Raw genomic sequence first — 24393 nt, forward strand, 5'->3', positions numbered from 1 at the left:
AGTTCAGAACCTGGAGCCTACTTCAGATCCTCTCTCTCCCTACTCTTGCTCCCCCCTCCACACTATTCCCCCTCCCCCACCGCTCTTGCTCTTTATCCCTCTCTCAAAAATAAACATTTTTTTTTTTAAAAAAGAACTCTTACAATTCAATAATAGAAATAAGATGAACAAGCAAATTTAAAGGGAGGCGGGTAAAAACTCTAAAAAGACATTTCTCCAAAGTAGATACACAAATGTCAATAGCACATGAAATGATACTTAACATCAGTAGGTATCAGGGATATGCAAATCAAAACTTGCAGTGAGATACCACTTCACCACCCAGTAGGAGGACCTGAATCAAAGTGATAGGTAACAACAAGTGTTGACAAGGACTGGAGAAATCGGAACTCCTTTACACTGCTGGTGGGAGTGTAAAATGGTGCAGCTGCTCTGGAAAACAGTTCAGTGGTTCCTCAAAATGTTAAATACGTAGTTACTATATGGCCCAGCAATTCCACTTCTAGGTATAAACTCAAGAAAAATGAAAACCTAGGTCTACACAAAAACTTACAGACAAATGTTCATAGAAGCATTATTCATAACAAACAGTAGAAACAACCCAATGTCAATCAACTGATGAATGAATAAACAAAATGTAGTGTATCCATACAATGGAATATTATTTGTCAATAAAAAGGAAGTACCGATATGTGCTACAACTCAGATGAAACCTTGAAATGTTATGCTAAGTAAAAGAAGGCCAGCAACAAAAGACCACATATTACATGATTCCACCTATGTGTAATGTGCAGAATAGGCAAATTTGTAGAGAGTAGATTAGTGGTGGCTCAGGGTTGGAGAGGTTGTGGGGGAAATGGGCAGTGACTAGTAACAGGTATGGAATTTCCTTCTCAGATAATGAAACTGTTGTAAAATTGATTGTAGTACTACTTGCACAACTCTGTAAATATACTAAAACCCACTGGATTGTAAACTTTAAAATGGTAAATTGTAGTATGGGAATTATATGTTAATAAAGCCATTTAAAAAAGAGAATTATGAGGAAGGCACTCCCCACCCCACTGAGCGTATGCAGAGCTCTCTTGGGGTCATACCTGCAGAGACATCACATTATTGAGGCCATAACAGGATAGCTGAATGCTATGGTTTCCTTTTAATATATACAAAGACAGCAAAGATCATTAACCTTCCTCAGCTCATTGTTAAAAGTTCAAGGTTATCTATTCGTAAGTGAATTGTCTATTTTGCCTTAAGATGGCCTAGCTTATCAACACTATAGAAAAGTAGAACATATAAACATACAAATCATCAAACATACACATCATCTGTTTCAGATTTTAAAATAAACACTCAAGGAGCACTACTCTTGTAAACAAAATTTAAAAGGTGGCAAATAGTACATAAAATAATACCTAAAAAAGAACCATAAAACAATTTTGAATTCTAGGTAAAAATTATGCATGCTGAAGCAACTGGGGTGCAATGTATTGATACTTACAACATTTTGAAATGCATCAAAAAGCAATGTGGATTGATAAAGGGATAAATACATGGACATATGATAAAACATATACAGCAAAATGTTAACTATAGAATCTAGGTGGTGACTATATAGTTCTTTCAACCTATCTAAATGTTTCAAAATTTGCGTTAAAATGGTGGGGGGAAAAAGTGTTAAAGAGGTGGTGGTTTAAGAAAGGAAAAGGCCACTTCAACAAAACCTGCATCTCCTATTTTAATAGTTGAGGAAGGCAAATAAATGCATGCAACAAAGAAGGGGGTGGAGTTCTTTTATAATAAGCCTGGTCTAAATATTCATATATAAAGAAGAACAATTATATATGCCATATTTGAGGCTAGAAGAGTTAAAGGGGCCATGAGAAAGATTACAAATTTTTAAATGGTGCCATGATTCACAGAACCAGAGGAAGAAAAGCCCATCTAATGAGCTAATCTAGGCTTTTGAGCCCTGGCCTTCTTAAACATGGCTAAGGCTGAACATGACAAACTGATGGTAACTAAGGTCCCCACACCTAGACCAGAAAGCATAAACATGCAAGAACTCTTGATTTTACTTTCTGTTGTCCTTAAAGGTGACATGGATTGTATGGATTTGGGCTGCCAGAGAAAACCCACTAGCTCCTTGAAGCTGAGTCACAGTTCTGTTCTCCTCTTTTGTTATTAAGGATAGGGTTTGACAGGGGCGCCTGGGTGGCTCTGTCGGTTAAGCGTCCGACTTCGGTTCAGGTCATGATCTCACTGTTTGTGGGTTCAAGCCCTGTGTCGGGCTCTGTGTCGACAACTTGGAGCCTGATGCCTGCTTCGGATTCTGTGTCTCCCTCTCTCTCTGCCCCCAACCCACTCGCATTCTGTCTCTGTCTCTCAAAAATAAATAAATATTTTTAAAAATTTAAAAAAAAAAATAGGATAGGCTTAGGGGTTGTGGAAGGGGGGATGGGCTAATTGGGTAAGGGGCATTAAGGAATCTACTCCTGAAATCACTGTTGCACTATATGCTAATTTGGATGTAGATTAAATAAAATAAAATAAAATTTAAAAAAGGCTTTGACAAGAGTGTATTGGCTCAAGAGCTTGCCTCCTTCTTACACATATATGTCCTATCCACAGGTGAGCTCTCAAGAGGTGCCCGCTGAAGTGAAGGTAGGAGTTAAGGGTATGGCTGTTCTTTCTAGAGTTTTCTTCCCAAAGACTGCACAGGAGTTTGTTAGAACTATCCCAGTCTGGGAAGAGCCCTCGGTCATAGGCAAGCTTGAGGATCTGTAGTACTTGAAGGGCAAAAGGCTTCTTGTCAGACTGACTACAGGAAATGGGGTAGCCCTAGCATAATCATCTCTACCCCATTCCAAAGAGTATCTCTCTTTTCCACACTGATCCCTATTTCCCAAAGAAGCGCCTTCCAAATCAATTTCTAGAGCTAGAACTAGCCCATGATCTAAAGACAGGACTTCAACTCCCCACAGCCAAATTCCCCAATGGTTCAGATCTGGGGCTCCCTCCCTATCATGCTTCAGAGAGCTGCCTCCCACCCCCTACCCCAATCCTTCAGATCTGGACACCAGTTCATTCACACGGCCGTCACTGCCTGGCCTCAGTGTCAACAGCTCCAAGCACTGAGATATGAAGACCTTCACCTCTCCAAGAGGCACACCACCAACCCCTCAGACCTGAAGTTCCCCAAATCCTCAGAGCAGAACACTTCATCCCTCAAAACAGGAGCATTCTTCCAGTTCCTCAGAGCCAGCCCCCACATCCTACAAAGCTGGGGCCATAACCTACCCCACATCCCAGAGCTACGTCCCTAACCCCAAAGCTCTAATCCTCGACCGCAACGCCACCCTATCTGCTTTATTGTTTTTGGCGCCCCCGCCAGGGATGGCTCCATACCATAGTCGGGACTCCTGAGGCTGGCGGGCAGGCGCGTGACCTAGGCAATAACGGCCCGGAGGAGATCGGCCGCTCGCGCGGGGGGCGGGGCCTGGTAGGGGGCGGAGCCTGGCGCGCGCCAGCCTGTCTCGCGGGCGGAGACAGGTGAGAGGCGGGCAGGGATGGCGGAGCAGTGGGATCTGGACGAGGAAGGCGTCCGCCGCCTGGGGGCGCTGACCCTGGAGCAGCCCGGTAGGGCCAGGCTGGGAGGGCTTGTGCCGGGAGTTTGGGGTCTGAGGCTGAGGGGAGAAAACTGAGGTGGAAGCTGGGAAACCTGAAGTGGACGCGGGGGAAGGGTGGCGAAGGAACGGTCCCTGAGGCGGAGGAGAGGTTACTGAGGCAAAAGAGTTACACTAAGGTAGAGGTGAAGGAAGTAAATAACCTGAGTCTGGGGAGGAGGGCGAGAAATTGAAGGAGAGGAATGGAGTCTGAAGTGGAGAAGGAGAAACTAGATTAACGGGACACTGAGGCCAGGAACACAAAACTGGACAGAGTCTGAACTAGCGGAAGAAAACGGAGCCCCAAGAGGGACATTGATGGGAAAAGGGACGTGCTGAGAAGCGACTTTGAGGTCGTGGTGCTCCTGAGGAGGCACGAAGGGAGTTCATTTTGGCATTTTCTGAAATTTCAGACCCAGGAGGGCTTTTCCTGTTTGGGGCAAAATGGAAAAGGGTGTTTCCTTCATCAACCCTTCTCTTCGTCCAGTCTCAGCCTCAAGAGCTTGGCCATTTCTTTAGTCCACAGGATGCGTGGCACTCAGAAAGGGGCCTGTTGTGAAAGCAGTGGCAAGCCGCTCATCTTTCAGGGCGCTTATGGCAGTGCCCCAGCCTTGACTTCGTCCTGGAGGTGCAACTGGCTGAGTGACTGCAGACCCCACCTTTGACCTGGGGTCTAACTCACACAGATTGTTTTCTGAGTTTCTAGGAATAGAAATGTTGGGAAAGTTATCAGCATTCCTACTTCAACTTTTATTCTTACTAAATTTACTGTATCATTAACGCCAGGTCCTGAGTTAAACGCTTCCCCTCCCACCTCCTGCAATATTTAATCCCCATAACAAACCTATAAAGCAGATGCTGTTATTGTGCCTGTTTTACAGGTGGTTTAAAATTTAGGTTTAGACTTCTGCCCAAAGTTTCCCAGCCCAAAGTGACACAGCTGGGGTTTATTAACCCAGGACCCTTGAGTCCAGAGCCTGTGCTTTAACAATAACAAAAAGTTGCCCTTCTTGCTTCCTCTAGTACTTTTTATTTGTGGGGTATGACATAATTTGGTTTTATTTTATTTAAAACATATTAATTAGAGGCACCTGGGTGGCTCAGTGGGTTAAGCATGTGACTCTTGATTTCCTCCCAGGTCATGATCTCACCCTCATGAGATCAGCCCTCGCGGAGCACCACCTCCCCCACCAACGCCAGGGGTGGAAGCTGCTTAAGATTTTCTCCCTCTCCCTCTGCCCCTTCTCTGCTTGTGCTGTCTCTCTTTCAAAAAAAAATTTTTATTATTTAAAATTTATAAAAATTAGGGCATGCTAGTAACAAACATTACATGAGTGAACAAAGAGGGTATTAATCTTTCCTTCCTCTGGAAATCCCTCCACCCCAGCCAAAGGTAACTGTTTGGTGTGTGTATAAATAGACTCATGCAGATATTTCAGGTTTGGCTTTTCTTTTCCAAACTACTTTGAACGCCCCTATTTTACAAGTTAGGTAAGAAAAGCTTTATTGGTTTGATATGCTTCTGTATTTTTCTTGCCTTTAAAAAAAATATATTGATTCGGTTTTATTTGGTGGAGGGGCATGTATTTACATTCTCTAGCTAGAACAATATATGGCAGATTTTTTGTTATTTTGTTTTTGTTTGTTTCCTACTTTTGTTACAATCATTTGAATAACAAAATTGTGCTCATTCTGATAATTCAAACAATGCAAAAGTATCTAAAGTGAAAGAATATTATTCCCTCTCCCTCTTTCCATACCTTTTCCAATATTTATAGAAACGTATACATATAGGCATCTTTTTTTTTTTTTTTTTAAGGAATAAGAGCATCTATATTCTTTGGAAATTTTCTTTTTAAAAAACCTATCAGCAAAACAGACATTTTTCAATTAAATTAATGTGTTGGTATATGCATTATAAAATTATGTGAGAAATCACAGTGGTCATCTTTGGAGAGAAAGGCTTTTACTTTTATTCTGTACTTTTCTGTACTGTTGGAATTTTCTGGCTACTCTTTCTTTTTAATGTCCAAAGGGATAATCTTGTGGTGCAGTTACAGATTGTGTTGTATGTTTGTTTTTTGGTATATTTCTCTGTCCTAAAAAAATTCCCATAAATGTTTAAGTTATCCTTTGTCATGCAGAAAGTTTCCATCTTAAGGTAATCAAGCTTATTTTTCCTTATGATTTGTGATGTTTGTGTCTTATTTATGAAGTTTTTCCCTACACTGATGAATAATTTTTTTTTCTAAAAATTCTGCAGCTTTGCTCTTCACATTAAGTCTAATCTACCTGGAATTTATTTTTATATATGAGGTGTGACTTGGTATAATTGTATTTTTTTAATACTGATAGCCAGTTTCTCTGGAACCTATTTATAGTATCTCTGCTGTATTCCAAGTTCCTTTGTAAACATGGGTCTATTTCTAGGCTCTCTGTTCTGTTCCACTGTTCTGTTTGTCTATTTCTACACCAATATCACCCTTTTGTAACTATCATGGCTTAGCAGTAGGTTTTGATTACACTTTACTTTCCTCTTTTCTCCTTCAAAGTCATGTAGGTTATTCTTGGTCCTTTATTCTCATTTAGAATTTTAGAATCAGCTTGTCAGTTTTCATGAAAACATTTTAAGCAGGGGTGTGTCCTGATCTAATACTTATTTTTAAAATATGACTCTCACCCATTAGAAGCCTGTTACAGTCGTCCAGATAAGAGATAATGAATAGCTTGGACTGGGAGGATGACAGTGGAGATAAAAAGAAATGGACAGAGTCAAGGTGTATTTTGTGGGTAGACCGGACAGGATTTACAAAAAAAATTGAATGTGGAACACAAGGAAAGGGAAGATTCAAAAGTAACACTTAGCCTTGGCTTAAGTTATTGCTACATGGATGATGGTGCTATTTAGAGAGATCTCTCTAGAGAGCAAAGACTATGGGAAAGATTGGTTTGGGGAAGGGGAATCAAGAGTGCTGTTTTAAACATGTTAAGCTTAAAATACCAACTAGACATTCAAATGTGAGAATTTTAGTAGGCAATTGGATATACAAGTCTGGATCTCAGAGGAGAGAAGTCGGGGTTAGAGATGTAAATTTGGGGAGACATTAGCAAATAAATAAGTGGTATTTAAAGCAATGGGACTGGATGAACTCACCTAACTAGAGAATATGGATGGAGAACAGAAGAAGGTTTAAGATTCATTTTGGGGCATTTCAGTGTTTAGAGGTTGAATAGAGAGGGAAGAACATGGTGTCTTGGAATTTAAGAAATGATAGTACACCAAGGAAGTGATAGCTGTGCCAAATGCTATTGACAAGCTAAGAAAGCAGAGAAGCATCTGTTAGATTTGGCAATATGGAATTCATTGGTCACTTTAAGGGGGTTTCTGGAGAATGGGGAGGAAGGCCAGCCTGGGTTGGTATGAACAGGGAATGATAGGGGTGCCTAAGTGGCTCAGTCAGTTGAGCATCCAACTCTTGATTTAGGTTCAGGTTATGATCTGATCGAGCCCTGAGTTTATGGGATCGAGCCCTGAGTAGGGCTCTTCGCTGCTTGGGATTCTTTCTCTCCCTCTCTCTCTCTGCCCCTCCCCCTTTGTTCTCTTTGTCTCTCTCAAAATAAATAAGCTTTAAAAAAAAAAGGGAAATGGGGCGCCTGGGTGGCGCAGTCGGTTAAGCCTCCGACTTCAGCCAGGTCACGATCTCACGGTCCGTGAGTTCGAGCCCGGCGTCAGGCTCTGGGCTGATGGCTCGGAGCCTGGAGCCTGTTTCCGATTCTGTGTCTCCCTCTCTCTCTGCCCCTCCCCCGTTCATGCTCTGTCTCTCTCTGTCCCAAAAATAAAATAAAAAAACGTTGAAAAAAAAAATTTTTTTTTTTAAATTTAAAAAAAGGGAATGATATGTGAGGGAGAAGAGAGAGTGAAGGTAAGAACCTTTCCTGAGAAATTTGGTTATAAAAGAGGACACAAAAGTAGAATATTAGTTGAGGGATATGATGTGGGATCAAGAACAAGTTTTTTATTTTTATTTTTATTTTTTATTTTTATTTTTTAAATTTCTTTTTTTCAACGTTTATTTATTTTTGGGACAGAGAGAGGCAGAGCATGAACGGGGGAGGGGCAGAGAGAGAGGGAGACACAGAATCGGAAGCAGGCTCCAGGCTCTGAGCCATCAGCCCAGAGCCCGACGCGGGGCTTGAACTCACGGATCGCGAGATCGTGACCTGGCTGAAGTCGGACGCTTAACCGACTGCGCCACCCAGGCACCCCAAGAACAAGTTTTTTAAAGGCACAATATACTAGAACATATTTGTATGCTGCTAATAATTATTTGGTAAAGAGAGAAAATATATAATTATATACTTTTTTGGCTTTAAAAAATAATTCCATTAATTTATTATATAGGTAATATATTGTTTTAAGTTTATTCATTTTTGAGAGAGAGAGAGATGGGTAGGGGCAGAGAGAGAGAGAGAGAGAGAGAGAGAAAGAATCCCAAGAGAAAGAATCTGATGGTGCAGAGCCTGACTAGGGTTGTGATCCCACAAACCATGAGATCATGACCTGAGCCAAAATCAAGAGTTGGATGCTTAACTGACTGAGCCACACAGGCACCCCACCTCACTCCTATTTCTGCCCACCCTTAAGTCTGTCTTCTACATGGATGATGAACAGACTGAACTTCTAAGACATAGACATGATTAAGAGCTCCTTTCTTTCTTTTTACTATTATCTTTTTCAGAATGTCCTGTAGTTGTAGTCATTTATATGTAATTTCTGACAACCAGTAATCTTTAAAAATTTTTTTTTGAAAAATTTTATTTATTTTTTTAAGCTTATTTATTATTTGAGAAACAGATCATGTGTGTTAGTGGGGGAGGGGCAGAGAGAGAGAGACAGAGACAGACAGAATTCCACTACCAATGTGGAGCCCAACGTGGGGCTCAAACCCACAAACCATGGGACCATAACCTGAGCCAAAATCAAAAGTCGGACACTCAACCAACTGATTAAAAGTCTTTTAATTGAGATAATTGACATATACCATTATAAACTAGTCACCTTTTTCAGAATGTTATATAGTTGGAATCATACAAGTAACCTTTTCAGACTGGCTTCTTTCACTTAGCAATATGTATTTAAGGTACTTTCATGTATTTACATGGCTCAATGGATAGCTCATTTCTTTTTATTGCTGAATAATATTCCACTGTGTGGAGGTACCATAGTTTGTTTATCCATTTACTTAATGAAGGACTTCTTGGTCACTTCTAAGTTTGGGCAGTTATAAATAAAGCTACTATAAACATTCAGGTTTATGGATTTAAGCCTCTATGTATAGGTGCTATAAATATAGAGGGGTCTGTGTGGACATAAACTTTCAAGTCACTTGAGCAAGTATCAAGGCACATGATTGCTAGATCATTGGGTAAGCTGTGTTTTGCTTTATCAGACACTGCCAAGCTGTCTTCCAAAGTGGCTACACCTTTGCATTCCACCAGCAATGAATGAGAGTTCCTGTTAACGCATACTATGGTCTGAATATTTGTGTGCCCCCTCTCCATTTGTATGTGGAAATCCTAATGCCTAATGTGATGATATTAAGAGGTGGGGCCTTTCAGAGGTAATTGGGCCATGAGGGCACAGCCTTTATAAAAGAAATTAATGACCTTATAAAAGAGGCCAGAGAGAAAGCTCCCTTTCCCCCTTCCACCATGTGAGGATACATGGCTAAGTAGGTAGTCTGCAACCTGGAAAAAGGCTTTCACCAGAACCCAACCATGCTGACACCCTGATCTTGGACTTTAGACTCTAGAACTGTGAGAAATAAATGTTTGTTGTTTATAAGCCACTCTGTGGTATTTTGTTATAGCAGCCCAAACAGACAAAGACATCCCACATCCTCACCAACATTTGGCTGTCAGTGTTTTGGATTTGGGCCATTCTAATAAGTATATGGTTGTATCTCACTTTTAATTTGAAATTTCCTAATGACTTATAATGTTGAGTATATTTTTATATGTTTGTTTGCCAGCTGAATATCTTCTCTGGTGAGGTTTCCAACTGTTTTGCCTATTTTTTAATTGAGTTTTTTGTTTCTTAATGATGAGTTTTAAGAGTTCTTTGTATATTTTGGATATCAGTTTTTTCTCGATATGTGCTTTAGATATATTTTCTCCCACTCTGTATCTTGTCTTTTCATTATCTTAACAGTGTGTCAGTGTCTTTTGAAGAGCACAGGTTTTAAATTTTAATGAAGTCCCACGTTTCTCTTTCATGGGTCATGCTTTTAGTGTTGCATTTAAAAACTTATTGCCAAACCCAAGCTCACCTAGATTTTCTTTTGTGTTATCTTTTAGAAGTTTTATAGTTTTGTGTTTTACATTTAGGTCCATTTTGAGTTAATTATTGTGAAAGTGTCTAGATTCTTCTCGCTCCCCCTCTTCTTCCACCTCCTCCTCCTCCTCCATCTGTAGATGTCCAGTTACACTAGTGTTCTAGCACCATTTGTTGAAAGAATATCCTTTTTCCACTGAATTGGCTTTACTTCTTTGTCAAAGATCAGTTGACTGTATATGTGTAGGTCTATTTCTAGACTCTGTTCTGTCCAGTCTATTTGTCTTTTTTGCTTTCTTCCAACTCCACACTATCTTGATTATTATAGCTCTACAGTAAGATTCGAAGTCAGATAGTACCAGTCTTCTGACTGTTTTCCTCCCTCATTGTTGTATTGAGTGTTCTGAGTCTTGCTTTTATACATAAATCTTAGAATCAGTTTGTTTATATTTTCAAAATAACTTGCTGGAATATTATTCCTTTTTATGACTAATATTCCCTTGTATGGATACACATACACACACACATACACACACACATATGCACACCCCACGTTTTGTTTATCCATTCATCCATTAATAGACATTTGGGTTGTTTCCATCTTTTGGCTATTGTGAATAAAGCTGTTTTGAATATGGGTGTATACATACCTGTTAGAGTTCTTGCTTTCAGTTCTTTTGGATATATACCCAGAAATAGAATTGTTTTAGTGTTTTGGTTTTTTTTTGCTCTAATCTTCATTTTTGAAATGACCTTTTGGGGCGCCTGGGTGGCGCAGTCGGTTAAGCGTCCGACTTCAGCCAGGTCACAATCTCGCCGTCTGTGAGTTCGAGCCCCGCGTCAGGCACTCTGTGAGTTCGAGCCCCGCGTCAGGCTCTGGGCTGATGGCTCAGAGCCTGGAGCCTGTTTCCGATTCTGTGTCTCCCTCTCTCTCTGACCCTCCCCCATTCATGCTGTGTCTCTCTCTGTCCCAAAAATAAATAAACGTTGAAAAAAAAATTTTTTTTTGAAATGACCTTTTATTATTGTTTGAATTCTATCTTTATTTTCAAATTTTCCTTTTCTTTCCAATAATTGTTCTGAATTTTTCTATTTCTAATTTACATTTTTCAGCAGTTTTTAAAATTTTTGGTTTCAGAATTCTTTTACACTCTTAAAAATATGAATTTCAAAGGGCTTTTGTTAATGTGGACTATATCTACTTACATTTACTATATTTAAAATTGAAACTGAGAAAAAATTTAAATATCTATTTATTAATTCCTTAAAAGATAACCATAACATATCCATTACATTAACACTACATTATATTAACATAAATAATGTTTTTGAAAAATAACTATTTTCCAAAAAAAATAGAGTGGCATTCTTTTATATTCCTACAAATACCTTTAATGTCTTTAAAAATTTTTTTTCTATGTTTATTTATTTTTGAGAGCAAGAGAGAAAGAGCATGAACAGGGTAGAGGCAGAGAGAGAGAGAGAGACACATGTCCAAAGCAGGCTCCAGGCTGTGAGCTGTCAGCACAGAGCCCGATGCGGCGCTTAGACTGTGAGACCATGACCTGTGCTGAAGTCAGTCGCTTAACCAACTGAGCCACCCAGGTGCCCCATTATCTTTAATGTCTTTTTTTCTTTTTAAATTTTTTTAAAATTTACATCCAAATTAGTTAGCATATAGTGAAACAATGATTTCAGGAGTAGATTCCTTAATGCCCTTTACCCATTTAGCCCATCCCCCCACCCACAACCCCTCCAGCAACCCTCAGTTTGTTCTCCATATTTATGAGTCTCTTCTGTTTTGTCCCCCTCCCTGTTTTTGTATTATTTTTGTTTCCCTTCCCTTATGTTCATCTGTTTTGTCTCTTAAAGTCTTCATATGAGTGAAGTCATATGATTTTTGTCTTTCTCTAATTTCACTTAGCATAGTTATCTTTAATGTCTTAATTGAAGACGTCTAGATTCTCATATCTCCTTCTTTATTAAATCTGTTATGATATGTTGTTTTGGTTGAAATATGTGTACACATTTTATTATTTTATTTATTTATTTTTTAGAGACTTTTTTTTTAATGTTTATTATTTTTGAGAGAGCCAGAGACAGAATGCGAGTGGGTTGGGGCAGAGAGAGAGGGAGACACAGAATCTGAAACAGGCTCCAGGCTCTGAGCTGTCAGCACAGAGCCCAACGTAGGGCTCGAACTCAACAAGCTGCAAGATCATGTCCTGAGCCGAATTCGGATGCTCAACCGACTGAGCCACCCAGGCCCCCCCCCTTTTTTTTTTGAAATATATGTACATATTTTAAGATTTTATTTTTAAGTAATCTCTATACCCAGTGGGGGCTTGAACTCACAACTCTGAGATCAAGAGTTGCATGCTCCACTGACTGAACCAGCCAGGCATCCCTAGTTGAAATATATTTTTTTTAATGATGCATCACACAGATAAGCAGTTGGAAAAGGGAAGAGTATTTTATAGCCTTTTCAAGAGATTGTGGATATTCTTCTTTTATATGACATGAAAACTGGACAAATGGTAGTTTCTTAAAGTTTAGTTGTATGTAGAGTCTAAAACCATTGTCAGTGTACTTTGTACTCTTGCATTAAAATTCATCGGTAACATCTTGCATTTAACTGGATCTTTTACCCATGCGTGATTTTGTGACATCATGCATTGGTCATTTGAAAGATATTAACTCAATGAATTATGTAGATCTTCCCAATGCTGACAAATTTCATTCTGTGTAACATTTAAAAATCATGTTTGTTAATGTCATCAATCTCATTAGAAAGATCTTTCAGTGTTGGGAAGCTGTCAAGTTCATAGTGGCAGATACAAATTTTCCAAAATTCCCATTTCTGCTTGAAAACTCAAATGTTATAATTGACAATTACTGTCACTTGTTTTTCTGAAGTAACAACCTCACTTTGTTTTCAAGAAAATGTCTGCCAAATAGTCAAGTCTGAATAACCATCATATATCAAGTTTTTATTTTTTTCAAATAAAAATGGTATTCCATAAAAAAGTAGCTAGTTAAGCTGGCATCTCAAAAATCACACAAATGTTTTCTCTCAGGGCATCCACCATACTTCAGTATGCAGCAGAAGTACTTCATGCATATTTCTAATTTAATCAGACAAATAAAAAGGACATGTACTCAAGATTCAAAAATTAATAAAGTTAACCATTTTTACTGCTTTTTAAAGGACATTCTTAAATGAAACTGGCTATTTTAAAAAGCCATGGTAAAGAACACAGTGACTGTGAGTGAAGTTTGATGCCACTGCCTTGAGTCATCCTCAGGCCCCAGTACTGTTTCCTTTTGCACCATGAGTGAAACAGTGGAAAAGCTAATTAATATTTTAATATTATTATGCAAATAATTAAAAAAATACTTTTGATTTTGTGGACCCCTGTGTATGTGTCAGGGAACTTGAGGGATCCACACTGTGAGGTTTGCTACATTTTGTTTTGGTATCTTTTAACTTGTTTCAAAATATTAAGTTACAGTTTTCATTTGTGTTGTAGCTTTCTGGAGTGTTTTCATTCTTTAAGGATGTTATTCTTTTTTTTCTTTTATTAACCTCATATAAAATTTGACTGTAATCTTTTTCTGTGGCTCTTTTAAGTGTAGTAAGTTTTCCTATACTTTTAGATAGTAAGGGTGGGCCAGAATAGCCTTTCCAGTTTCAGGGTTTTGGAGCTCCCTCTTCTGTTTTGTTCACAAAGTACTAAAAAATGGAGCTTTATGCTTCCTGTTATCTGCCATCTTTTCTTCTCTCCCAACTTGTATCTGGACCTTCTCTTTCCTTTGAACCTGTTGTCTCTGTCCCATTCAATGTGGATTCTACTCCCACTCTACTTCTCTTTCTCCCTGATGTGGGTCTTGTCTTCAAAGGGATCTTCACTTTATTACTTTTCAGAGTTTATATGGTCCAGACTGTTCTAACACCTTAAAACCTTATTTCAGTGCAGTCCTCTGGCACCTATCTACAAATTGGATCTTGCAATACCTCCTTCCGGCTTTGATTGGTATTGTATTTGGCCCACCACACTTGCCAGTGAGTTCCTATTGACAGTTTTGAGATTCTCCTCTTTTCAGTGCTGTTAGAAGTCTAGTTGACTTTCTTCCATACATATAAATATATTATATAAATATATATGTATATACTTTAAAACAGTTACACACATAAATTTCCCTCACTTAATGTCTTGGAGATCTTCCATATGATCATCTACAAATTGACCTCATTCTTTTTAATGACTGCATAACAATAATTAACACATATATAACAATGGTCATGTATCAGGTACTATTCTAAATTTTGTATATATATTCATTTAATTATTACTGTTCACACGTTATTAGTTAAGTACTGTTATTATCCCCATTTTGCAGATAAGGAAACTGAAGTACAGAGAGATGAAGTGACTTGTACAAGGCCACAGATCTAGTACTTTGTTTATTGTATCAGTGTACTGTTATTTAGGACATTAAATTCTACGCTTTTTAAAAAAAATTTTAATGTTTATTTATTTTTGAGAGAGAGAGGGACAGAGCGCAAGCCCGGGAGAGGCAGAGAGAGGGAGACACAGAATCCAAAGCAGACTCCAGGCTCTGAGCTGTCAGCACAGAGCCAGACATGGGGCTTGAACTCATGAGCTGTGAGATCATGACCTGAGCCAAAGTCAGACACTTAACTGACTGAGCCACCCAGGGGCCCCTAAGTTCTACTCTTCTGCTGATAAATCCTGTGATAGTTTCCTTTTTCTTCTTTCTTTCTTTTTTTAAAAACTATTCTAAAACCTCTCTGGAATTGATACCTATGTGTATAAATTATATATCCTAGTGAAAATTTTTGAGTATTATTTATAGGGCTAAATTCTAGCAGTAGGATTACTGAATTTTTTTTTAAATTTTGTTTTGAGAACTTTGGGAGACTTTTATTACATCCTTCAGGGTGAATAGAGAAACACAGGGGTTCTGTAAAACCAAAGTTTGATATCAATATATTAGGTGATAATGCTGCTTTTAAAAGGAAGATGATCTTCTTAGAAGCTTTGAATGTAGGGCCTTTTACAAATGGGATATGGGAGGAAGCAAGGCCTATTTTCACTGACTGTTGTTTATATAAGCAGAGATCATAATATATCTACTGATGATCTCTTTTCAGAACTGGTGGAGTCTCTTTCATTGCAGGGATCTTATGCTGGAAAAATTCATTCCATTGGTGATGCCTTCAGAAATTTTAAAAACCTCCGATCCTTAGATTTATCAAGAAATTTGATCACTAGCCTGAAGGTAAGTTCTATATTCTCTGACTAGTCAGTTCAGCCCTATCTATCTATCTATCTATCTATCTATCTATCTATCTATCTATCTATCTATCACTGTTTGTTTTGATGGGAAGAAATAAGAGATAGGTAATACCAGCCTGGGGAATATAGCATCTTCCTTTTAAATGTTTCCAAACTAAATTTTATTATTTACTGTAAGATTCATTTGACTCTATTCTATATTTGAATTTTTTAGAATAAAATATTGCGGAAAATTTCTTTTGTACTTAGGGAAAATTATATTAAATGATCACAGCCTAAGGCAATAGTACAAATTTTTTATGTGTGTAAAAAAATTACAAGAAGGACTTGTGAAAATACAGATTCTTAGTTCTTACTCTGAGAGAGATTCTGAGTTAGTGGGTCTGGGGTGGGCTCAGGATATACCCAGGGATTCTGATGATGTTGGTACATGGAGTACACATGGAGAAACACTGGTCTGTATTGTTACTGGATTGTTACTGGTTGTTAGTAAATAATTTTTTCACAGAGGAAGAGGAAATGGTGGTATTGAAAACAAAGAAAAATGTCTGGATCAGGGGATGGTAGAAGAGAGAGCAGGACAGGAAAGTAGGGTGAGAGCAGGCTTGAGCAGAGTGTGTGAGGATTAGCAAATACACTAAGAGCTCTACAAACATCAGTGTGCACACACAGAAATGGAAGTTCTGTTTTCTTAGTGGTAGACCCCCAGATGGTGTTTCTTCCACATGTTCCCATTTTACCCAGTTTTGTGCTGGTCTTGATTAAGCCCTTCTTTTCGAGACTCAAGGTGAAGGACTCAACGGATGCTATTCAGGATTAGTTAATGATCTCCTGGATTATTCCACCCATTTTGTGCTTTTTAGGGGATACTTGTTCAACAATACAAGCCAGACCCAATCTCAAGGTCTAAATGAAGGGTCCTAAAAGAGGAAGTCCAAGCAGGATTTCCAACTAGGATTCTAAAAATAGAAACTGCAAGTTAAACTAGGTCTTTAGACTATTTGGTAGCAGCCATTTGTATTTGGCCCATCAGTTTCAGAAAACATTAATTCAGAGTTGTTTAAGTCTCCTCTTTTCACATGTATGTATGTTAATTTTCAAGCTAAAAAATTGAGTGAACATTGCCATTATTTGTTTTTATACTCACTTTCTTTCCGCTTCTGTAACTTGGACAAAAAGCTATTGGGAAGATTAATCAAGTTAGCATGTGTACACTGCTTGGCATATAGGAAGCACTTGGTAAATGTTTTCTACATTCTTTTCATCTATGACTTATCTGCATATATTTATCTCTAGCAGTTCTGAATGGTTTTGCTTAATTTTCTCAGGGGGTAAATGTTTTGTGGTTATTTCTAGTGTTACTTTGGGGAATACATGAATTCATGCAAACAGGAAAAGTGAGAGGAGGATAGAAGACATTTCCTTGCCATTTACACATTTAAATAGAATCCTAATGGTGTATCGCCTGGAAAGTGTGGCCAAAGTCACTGACAACTATTCGTAACCAGTGACCCTTTCACAATGTAGAAGTTAGTGGAATTGAAAAAAGCCAGACATAAATGTATCAAAGTATAAACAGTGTTTTATTCAGAAATGCTTTGAGTTTTCTAAATTTTTTTGCAACAAAAAATGGTAATTTTAAATGAGAGGAGGTTAAAAAACATATTTTATAAATACATGATGGAAAATAATTTTACCATTCTAAAATAGCTCTTAATGACAGAGTTCCTTCCAATAGTAAGGATTTTTACTACTAAAAGTATATGATTGTACATATATATATACATGTTTTGGATTACTGTCCTGAAATTTAGTGTTGGGCTAAAGCAGCTAACTAGCCAAATACATGAAAATTAAACAATTGTTTTCAATAGTAGATTTCAGCAAAGGAGGAAAATGTGACTTTTCTTCTCCAGTATCCCAGAGAAATGGAAGGGTAGGGTAATTCTGAAAGGAGAAAAGGACAAGAAAGGTTCCAGACTGTTCCAGGAGGGAAGACTTAGAGATAGCATTGTTTTGTTTTCCATATAATCCATTGACCCTAAACATGAGGCATTGAGATATAAGAACACAACAACACACACACACATTTAATTTTTTTTATTATGCCCTTCTCCTCCGGTGCTGTCTCTTTTGCCTATTTCCTTTCCTCCTGAAAATTGAGGTGCTTCTGGGGTCAGGTGAATGGACGTGACAAAGGTGAGAGAAGGGCAAAAGTGACTCAGCCTGACTACCACTGGAAGGGAGAATTATCAGGGAGCAACAGAAGTAGAGAATTGACTGCAGATATTTCTATGTCAGACTTTGTAAGGAGGAAATGTATGATATCTATGAATTATTTAATATAGAGAACATCTAGTGCCCATGGGATACTTTGTTCTTATTCTCAGACATCTTACTTTTTTTCATAATGTTTATTTATTTTTGAAAGAGAGACAGAGCATGAGCAGGGGAGGGGCAGAGAGAGAGGGAGACACAGAACAGGCTCCAGGCTCTGAGCTGTGAGCACAGAGCCTGACGTGGGGCTCAAACTCACGAGCTGTGAGATCACGACCTCAGATGCTTAACCAACTGAGCCACCCAGGGACTCCTCGGGCATCTTAAATGGGAGTTTCAACCCTGCCTTTCTCATGGGTGACCCAGGTAACATGTTTAAGGATCGAAGTAATAGATATATTTCCATCTGTTCCTAGTCCTTACCAATGTGCAGTTTCATAATGTGGTCTTTTCCTTGCAGGGCATCCAGTATTTATGTTCACTCCAAGACCTGAATTTATATTATAACAACATTCCTTCATTAGTGGAGGTGTCCCGCCTACAGTCTTTACCCTTCCTCAAAGAACTAGATTTGAGACTCAATCCTGTTGTCAGGAAAGATACAGATTATAGGCTCTTTGCTGTGTACACGCTACAAACTCTGGAGAAACTGGGTGAGACCCTCCTCCCCTGTTCCTTGTCCCTGAATTTACATTAAACCATCTGCCTCCTAACTTTTTGGGTGTTGGCCCAGAGTGTGCACTGGCAGGATATATTTGTTTATTAGTCAATATTTATGTAACTCTTTTGTGTTGGCAGGATGTATGGCAAGTCCTTTTTTTATTGAATGACAATCTATGATTTTTATCAGTTACTTCCAGCTTTAGTTTTCTTCAGTTGATGGTTTCACCACCACTTCCTCTCCAACAAAGAGTTTCCAGTTGAGATTTATTTTTCCAGGTGCCCCAAATTTGCAACTATATTAGCAATAGAAAATGAATACGACTCTCTGGGGCTTAGTTGGTAAGGAATAATAATTATTCTTTCAAATGAGGTAGTCCACATTTCTTTATAATTTTATTGTTGAAATTGAAATATACATTTCTTAATGATACAAACTTGGATTTCACATGCCCCTAGGAAAGTTATTATAGGGAAACTAAATAATGTCTGTCAGAAACAGTGTAACTTTTGACATTAATATTAGGTCTTTTGGATTGTTTGCTGCAGTAAACTACTCTCCTGCAGGGGTAATTACACCTATGTGGCAGTTGTTGCTATGGCATCCCTGTGGTCTCCCTGAGTTACTACTTGCTCCAGTGACAACATAATAGCAGTATTTTGTGACCTGTCTCTAACAAAAGAATATGAGACTGATCTTTAGTTTTTACTCTGTGAATATGTTTTTCTGACTTACTGCTGTTTACTCCAAAAAAGAAACATGCTCAGACCACGCTTTTTGCCTCCAGATGACCGAGCAGTGCGAGCAAGTGAGAGAAAAGCTGCCAAGCTGCATTTTAGTCAGTTGGGCAACAGTGAAAATTTTCTTTTAGAGGTGGAAAAAAGGTAAGACAATCCTTTACAAAAAAAGTTTTAGTTTGGTTCTGGACATAGCAGTGAATTACTGCTTAATGTCTTCACTTTCCAGTAGAAATCTCCACAAGTTTTAAGAATCCTCAGATCAGGAATAAAAGTATCTATTCAATATATTGAGATTTATCTAGGACGAGAATCTGGCCCTCAGGGGGAGCATTTCTGCTTTGTTGAACCATTGCGTCTGCTTTGGATATGATTGTTGAAAATTCTCTAGAGCTGCTGCTGTTCAAAGCTTATAGATAGGGATACCATGAAATGACTTATAAATGCTTACCAAATCTTTCTTGGAGTTATAAATCAGTACATGGTCTTTTCCTATTGAATTAGAAGGTTTACATTACCACAGAGATAAATTTGTTAGAAGGTAAGGGAACCATTTTTCTATAAAACTTTTCTACAAAAGTTTGTAAAAAACTTTTTCTACAAAAGTAAACAGACCTTGAAGCTCTACAGTATTGGAAAGGTAGGTTTTTCTACTTCTTGTTACTAAAATCTGAACAAAATAAGATACCATATCTTCTACAAAACCCATGCTCTTTATCTTAAAAAGGTAGCTTTATTTTTGAAAAACAGAAATCCATTACAATTTACATAATACAGAAAAATACAGTGAAAAAAGTAAAAGTCACCCCATAGTCTGCTACCAAGAGTTAACCTCTTGTAATGTTTGGTATACATCCTTATAGACATCTGTGTACCTACCTATAGACACATGTACATGTGTCTATTAGTATTGTTTTCTGATGATAAAAGTAGTGCATGCTTGTTATTGAGAACCTGTAAAGTATAGAAAAACCATAAGAGGGGTACCTGGGTGGCTCAGTTGGTTAAGTGTCCAACTTTGGCTCAGGTAATGATACCACAGTTTGTGGGTTTGAGCCCGACATTGGGCTCTGCATTGGTGGTGCGTAGCCTGCTTGGGATTTCTCTCTCTTCCTCTCTCTGCACCTCCTTTACTTGTGCTCACTCTCTCTCTCAAAATAAATAAATAAGCATTTAAAAACCACAAGAAATAGACAAGCAACTCATAATTTCACTACCCAGAAATAAACACTAATTATATTATGGTAAGTATCCTCTTAATGTTAGGTATGTGTATGTGTGTGTGTGTGCTTATCTCCAATGTTACATGTTATATAATGGATATCTAAATACATATTAATAATAAAAATAATACATATATAATATTTATTTTATAGTAATTTGCTTCCTATATGTACCATTTTTAGTTTGTTAAGATATCATGAACATATCTCCACAGCATTAAATATTGTTCCCCAAATGAGTTTTTCTTTATTTGTTTATTACCTTTCCCCACCATGAGAACTAGGACTTGGCTTGTCTTATTTATTGCAGTATCCCTAGTGCTTAGAATAGCCTGGCACATATAAGGTATTAAGAAACAATTTGTTGAATAGTGAATGAATGAAGTCAGTGTCTGTTGGTCTTGGATCCTTCTCTTTGCCTATCTCTGCTCTTATCCCTTATAAGTTTTTTTTCTTTTCTCTTTTAAGTTTATTTATTTTGAGAGAGAGAGAGAGAGTGAGAGCACAAGTGGGGGAGGGGCAGAGAGAGAGGGAGAGAGAATCCCAAGCAGGCTCCATGCTGTCAGTGCAGAGCCCAATATGGGGCTCAGACTCAAGAACCATGAGATCATGACCTGAGCCGAAACCAAGAGTTGGACGCTTAAACACGATTGAGCCAGCTAGGCACCCCTAACCCCTTATATGTTTATAACATAGCCCTCAGAGGGCATTTTTAGTTCCCTATATATTTTTTTAGTTCTCTATTTTTTTAAGTTAATTATTTTGAGACTTTTACATAGAGTAAAATTTATCCTGCTGTAGAAAGAAATGGAATGTTTCTAAAAAGTTATTTGTATATATATATTATGACCTAATTCTTATTTTAATTCATTGGGGGTACCCTGTTTACTGTAGAAATACAGAGATGAATTAATGTGTAACTGAATACATTTTCTAGTAAGGCAGATAGTTAGCACTATCATATTTCTGTTTAGTTATCACATAGTGATTGCAAAACCAGAGGTAAAATGGTACTCAAGTGCCCAGTCCTAACATTAATATCTTAGCTCTCCAACCTTGGGTAAATATTTTTTTTAAGTTTGTTTGTTTGTTTGTTTGTTTGTTTATAACCAAGTTAGTTAACATGTAGAGTAATAATGATTTCAGGAATAGAGTTTAGTGATTCATCACTTACATACAACACCCAGTGCTCATCCCAACAAGTGCTCTCCTTAATGCCCATTTCCCATTTAGCCCATCCCCTCACCCAACACCCTGCCAACAACCCTCAATTTGTTCTCTGTATTTAAGAGTCTCTTATGGTTTGTCTCCCTCTCTGTTTTTATCTTATTTTTGCTTCCCTTCCCCTATGTTCATCTGTTTTGTTTGGGTAAAGATTTTTCTTTAATTCTTTCTGAGTCCCAGTTCCTCCAACCTATAAAAGGGAGATAATAGATAATAGGGGAGCTTTTATGATTAAATAAAATGGTGGGTGTAAAGTGCCTAGCTCATAGTCTAGCCTGTCTGTACTTCCCAATCTGTACTTACTGTAGTTATATTTTACTATACTACTTCAATCAAATGTAAAACTTGCCTTTCTTGTCTGTTTTTGTTTTTTTAAACTAATGGCTGTGGTTGTCCACACTGTAATTCTTGGCAGCAGAACCTTCCTTTCTGTGTCCTATGAGTTTTTTAATTCAAAAGAAAATATTCCCTTAATCATTCAGACCTAAGTTTGTGTCAAGAAAACGGTGTCTGAATGTTCTGGCTTTCATTCTTTAAAGGCTGAACTATAGTGTCCTCCTCTCTCACTATTTCCAGTAAAAATATTATGACCTTAAAAGTAGGGTTTAACTGGGGGTGCCTGGGTGGCTCAGTCAGTTAAGTGTCTGACTTTGGCTCAGGTCATGATCTCGCAGTTCATGAGTTCGAGCCCTGTGTCGGGCTCTGGGCTGACAGCTTAGAGCCTGGAGCCTGCTTCAGATTCTGTGTCTCCCTTTCCCTCTACCCCTTGCCCACTCACATTCTGTCTGTCTCTCTCTCAAAAATAAACACTAAAAATTTTTTTAAAAATAGGTTTTAACTGAAACACTTTGTGAAATTAATATTTTCTAGATCGTTTGGGGAAAAAATCTGATCACCATGAATAAATGTTTTCTAAATAGCATTTAGTGGTGATCTCAGAAACCTTCTTTTGAGTTTTCTTTTAAATTGGGGTTTTAAATAAATTATTCTATGTGGCAGCTCTAGGGAGAAGACAATGAAAAACTGCATGACAGATGAGAGTTCTTCATCAAAAGTCAATGCTGATATTGATAACAGAGTTGAAACTGGTAAGTTTTGTCTCCGATCACAAAATGCTTAAGACATAAGTTATTTCAGTTTTTATGGGCAGTCTTGGGTAGGATGAGGACAAAATAGTTGAGAAATAACAGATTTGCAATAAGCACAAGATTCACTGACTGTGCTTTTCCTCCCTTCTCTCACTGCCAGAAGGAGCCCTATTTATTGAGCAGGCATAAACCAGAACCTATTAAGTACAAGCTATAGTCAGAATTCAATTTCATTTATATCAGTTTACATTCAGTACATTCTGAAAGTTGCATTGCCAGCCCCCATGACTCCTGAGCATTGCTTACGGTGATTGATTCATTAGCCAGAGACTGGTGACTCGTCTGCATCAATGTAGCTTAAAACCTGGACCTTCTGTGCTTCTCCACCTTGAACCTTTGCAACTGCAGAATCTCTTGTGTTTGTGTTATATTCCTGGTGAGTGTTGCCTGTAAGCACTATTGGTAGTGCAATATAATTTAAGTGGTTATACCACATTAATGGTTGTGGCACAGGCTAGGAGAAAGCTTTCCACAAGAGAATACATGCAGTGGACCTTTATGGATTAACCTAGCACTCATTAGATGACCTTTTACTTGAGAAAATTTTATTTTGTAGAGGTCTCTGTCCCCTTAAGGATATACCAAATTATTTACAACCTCTAAAAATTAATCCCTAAAATCCCAGCAATAACTGTAATAGATGGAGTATGTAGTTTAGACATTAAGAATTTCCAGTTTATAACATACTGTATTTTGTTTTCCTTACTGCTTATCTATCCTAGCTGACATTTAGTGACAAGTAATTTTAACATAATTTCATGGTAAAATAAGCCATAGTGAAGTGTGATTTTTATTTTTCTTTCTTGGAAGCCTCAGTGCACACATGCCATGGAGCATGGATTGCTTTATTTCATTTTATTATTTAATTTTTTTAATGTTTTTTTATTTTTTGAGAGAAAGATGCAGTGCAAGTGGGGGAGGGGCAGAGAGCGAAGCAGACACAGAATTCAAAGCAGGCTCCAGGTTTTGAGCTGTCAGCACAGAGCTGGACGTGGGGCTCGAACTCATGAACTGTGAGATCATGACCTGAGCCAAAGTCGAATGTTTAACCTACTGAGGTACCCAGGCTCTCCCTTTATTTCATTTTAAATAGCATTTTTTTATATTTAAAGTTTGATGAAATTCTATTGTAATAATTGTGGAAAATACTGAAAAGCATGAAGAACAGCATTGTAATCATTTATTAGCCTGTCCTCTAGAGAGAATCCCAATGAATAATTTGGTATACAACCTTCCTGTCTTTTTTCTAGGTAAAAACATTTATATATCAATTTCCAGAATGACAAAGATACACTGAAGTGTAATTTGACTGTCTCTTTGTATTAGCTGAATTAAACTTCATTTATGTTATATTACATCATTAGCACACATAAAAATTCACTCCATGAATTAAAATGTTTTAAAGTGCACAGTCTCCCCTGAGAAAAAACTGCTCTGCTAGATACAGGGCCCATTTCTAAAGGTTCTTGGAAGCTCCAGCTGTTGCCTGGATTTTTTTTTTTTTAATATAAAATTTATGTTGCTACTTTGAAACGTTAAACAGCTTTGCTTTCCACTGAAAATCATGTTTGTGCTAGACCCCTGGGGATTATTGCCTGTAAGCACTGTTGGTAATTCAATATGACTAAAGTGGTTATGCCATGCTAATCGTTGTGCCACAAGCTAGGAGAAAACTTTCTGGAGGACAGTTTCCACTAGCTCAGTTCCAAACAGTGCTTTCCCACCAATCATTTAGAATGGGCAACAAAACTATTGTCTTAGATCTTCATCCTATTCTCCTAACCACATGATCTTTGACTCTTT

The 24393-nt window shown here is 37.9% G+C and overlaps 2 protein-coding genes across 10 annotated transcripts in view; one reads left to right on the forward strand and one right to left on the reverse strand.

The window, feature by feature from the left end:
• The window catches only part of KCTD19 (potassium channel tetramerization domain containing 19), a 31552-nt gene extending 28047 nt beyond the window's left edge, over positions 1–3505 (reverse strand). For all 4 annotated transcript variants that reach the window (XM_043599448.1, XM_043599447.1, XM_043599446.1 and 1 more), the window contains exon 1: positions 3409–3505. In XM_043599448.1, coding sequence (XP_043455383.1) covers positions 3409–3411 — 3 coding nt within the window. In that variant the 5' untranslated portion in view covers positions 3412–3505. The remainder of the gene's footprint in view (positions 1–3408) is intronic.
• Positions 3506–3522: 17 nt separating this feature from the next.
• The window catches only part of LRRC36 (leucine rich repeat containing 36), a 59535-nt gene continuing 38664 nt past the window's right edge, over positions 3523–24393 (forward strand). For 3 of the 6 annotated variants that reach the window (XM_043599461.1, XM_043599463.1, XM_043599462.1), the window contains exons 1-5: positions 3524–3639; positions 15176–15303; positions 18058–18250; positions 19046–19142; positions 22442–22530. In XM_043599461.1, the coding sequence (XP_043455396.1) occupies positions 3570–3639; positions 15176–15303; positions 18058–18250; positions 19046–19142; positions 22442–22530 (577 nt within the window). In that variant the 5' untranslated portion in view covers positions 3524–3569. Of the gene's footprint in view, positions 3640–15175; positions 15304–18057; positions 18251–19045; positions 19143–22441; positions 22531–24393 lie in introns of those variants that run through there. The other 3 variants (XM_043599464.1, XM_043599465.1, XM_043599466.1) reach the window with 3 other exon arrangements.

Source organism: Prionailurus bengalensis, chromosome E2 (genome assembly GCF_016509475.1).
Source record: "Prionailurus bengalensis isolate Pbe53 chromosome E2, Fcat_Pben_1.1_paternal_pri, whole genome shotgun sequence".
NCBI lineage: Eukaryota > Metazoa > Chordata > Mammalia > Carnivora > Felidae > Prionailurus > Prionailurus bengalensis.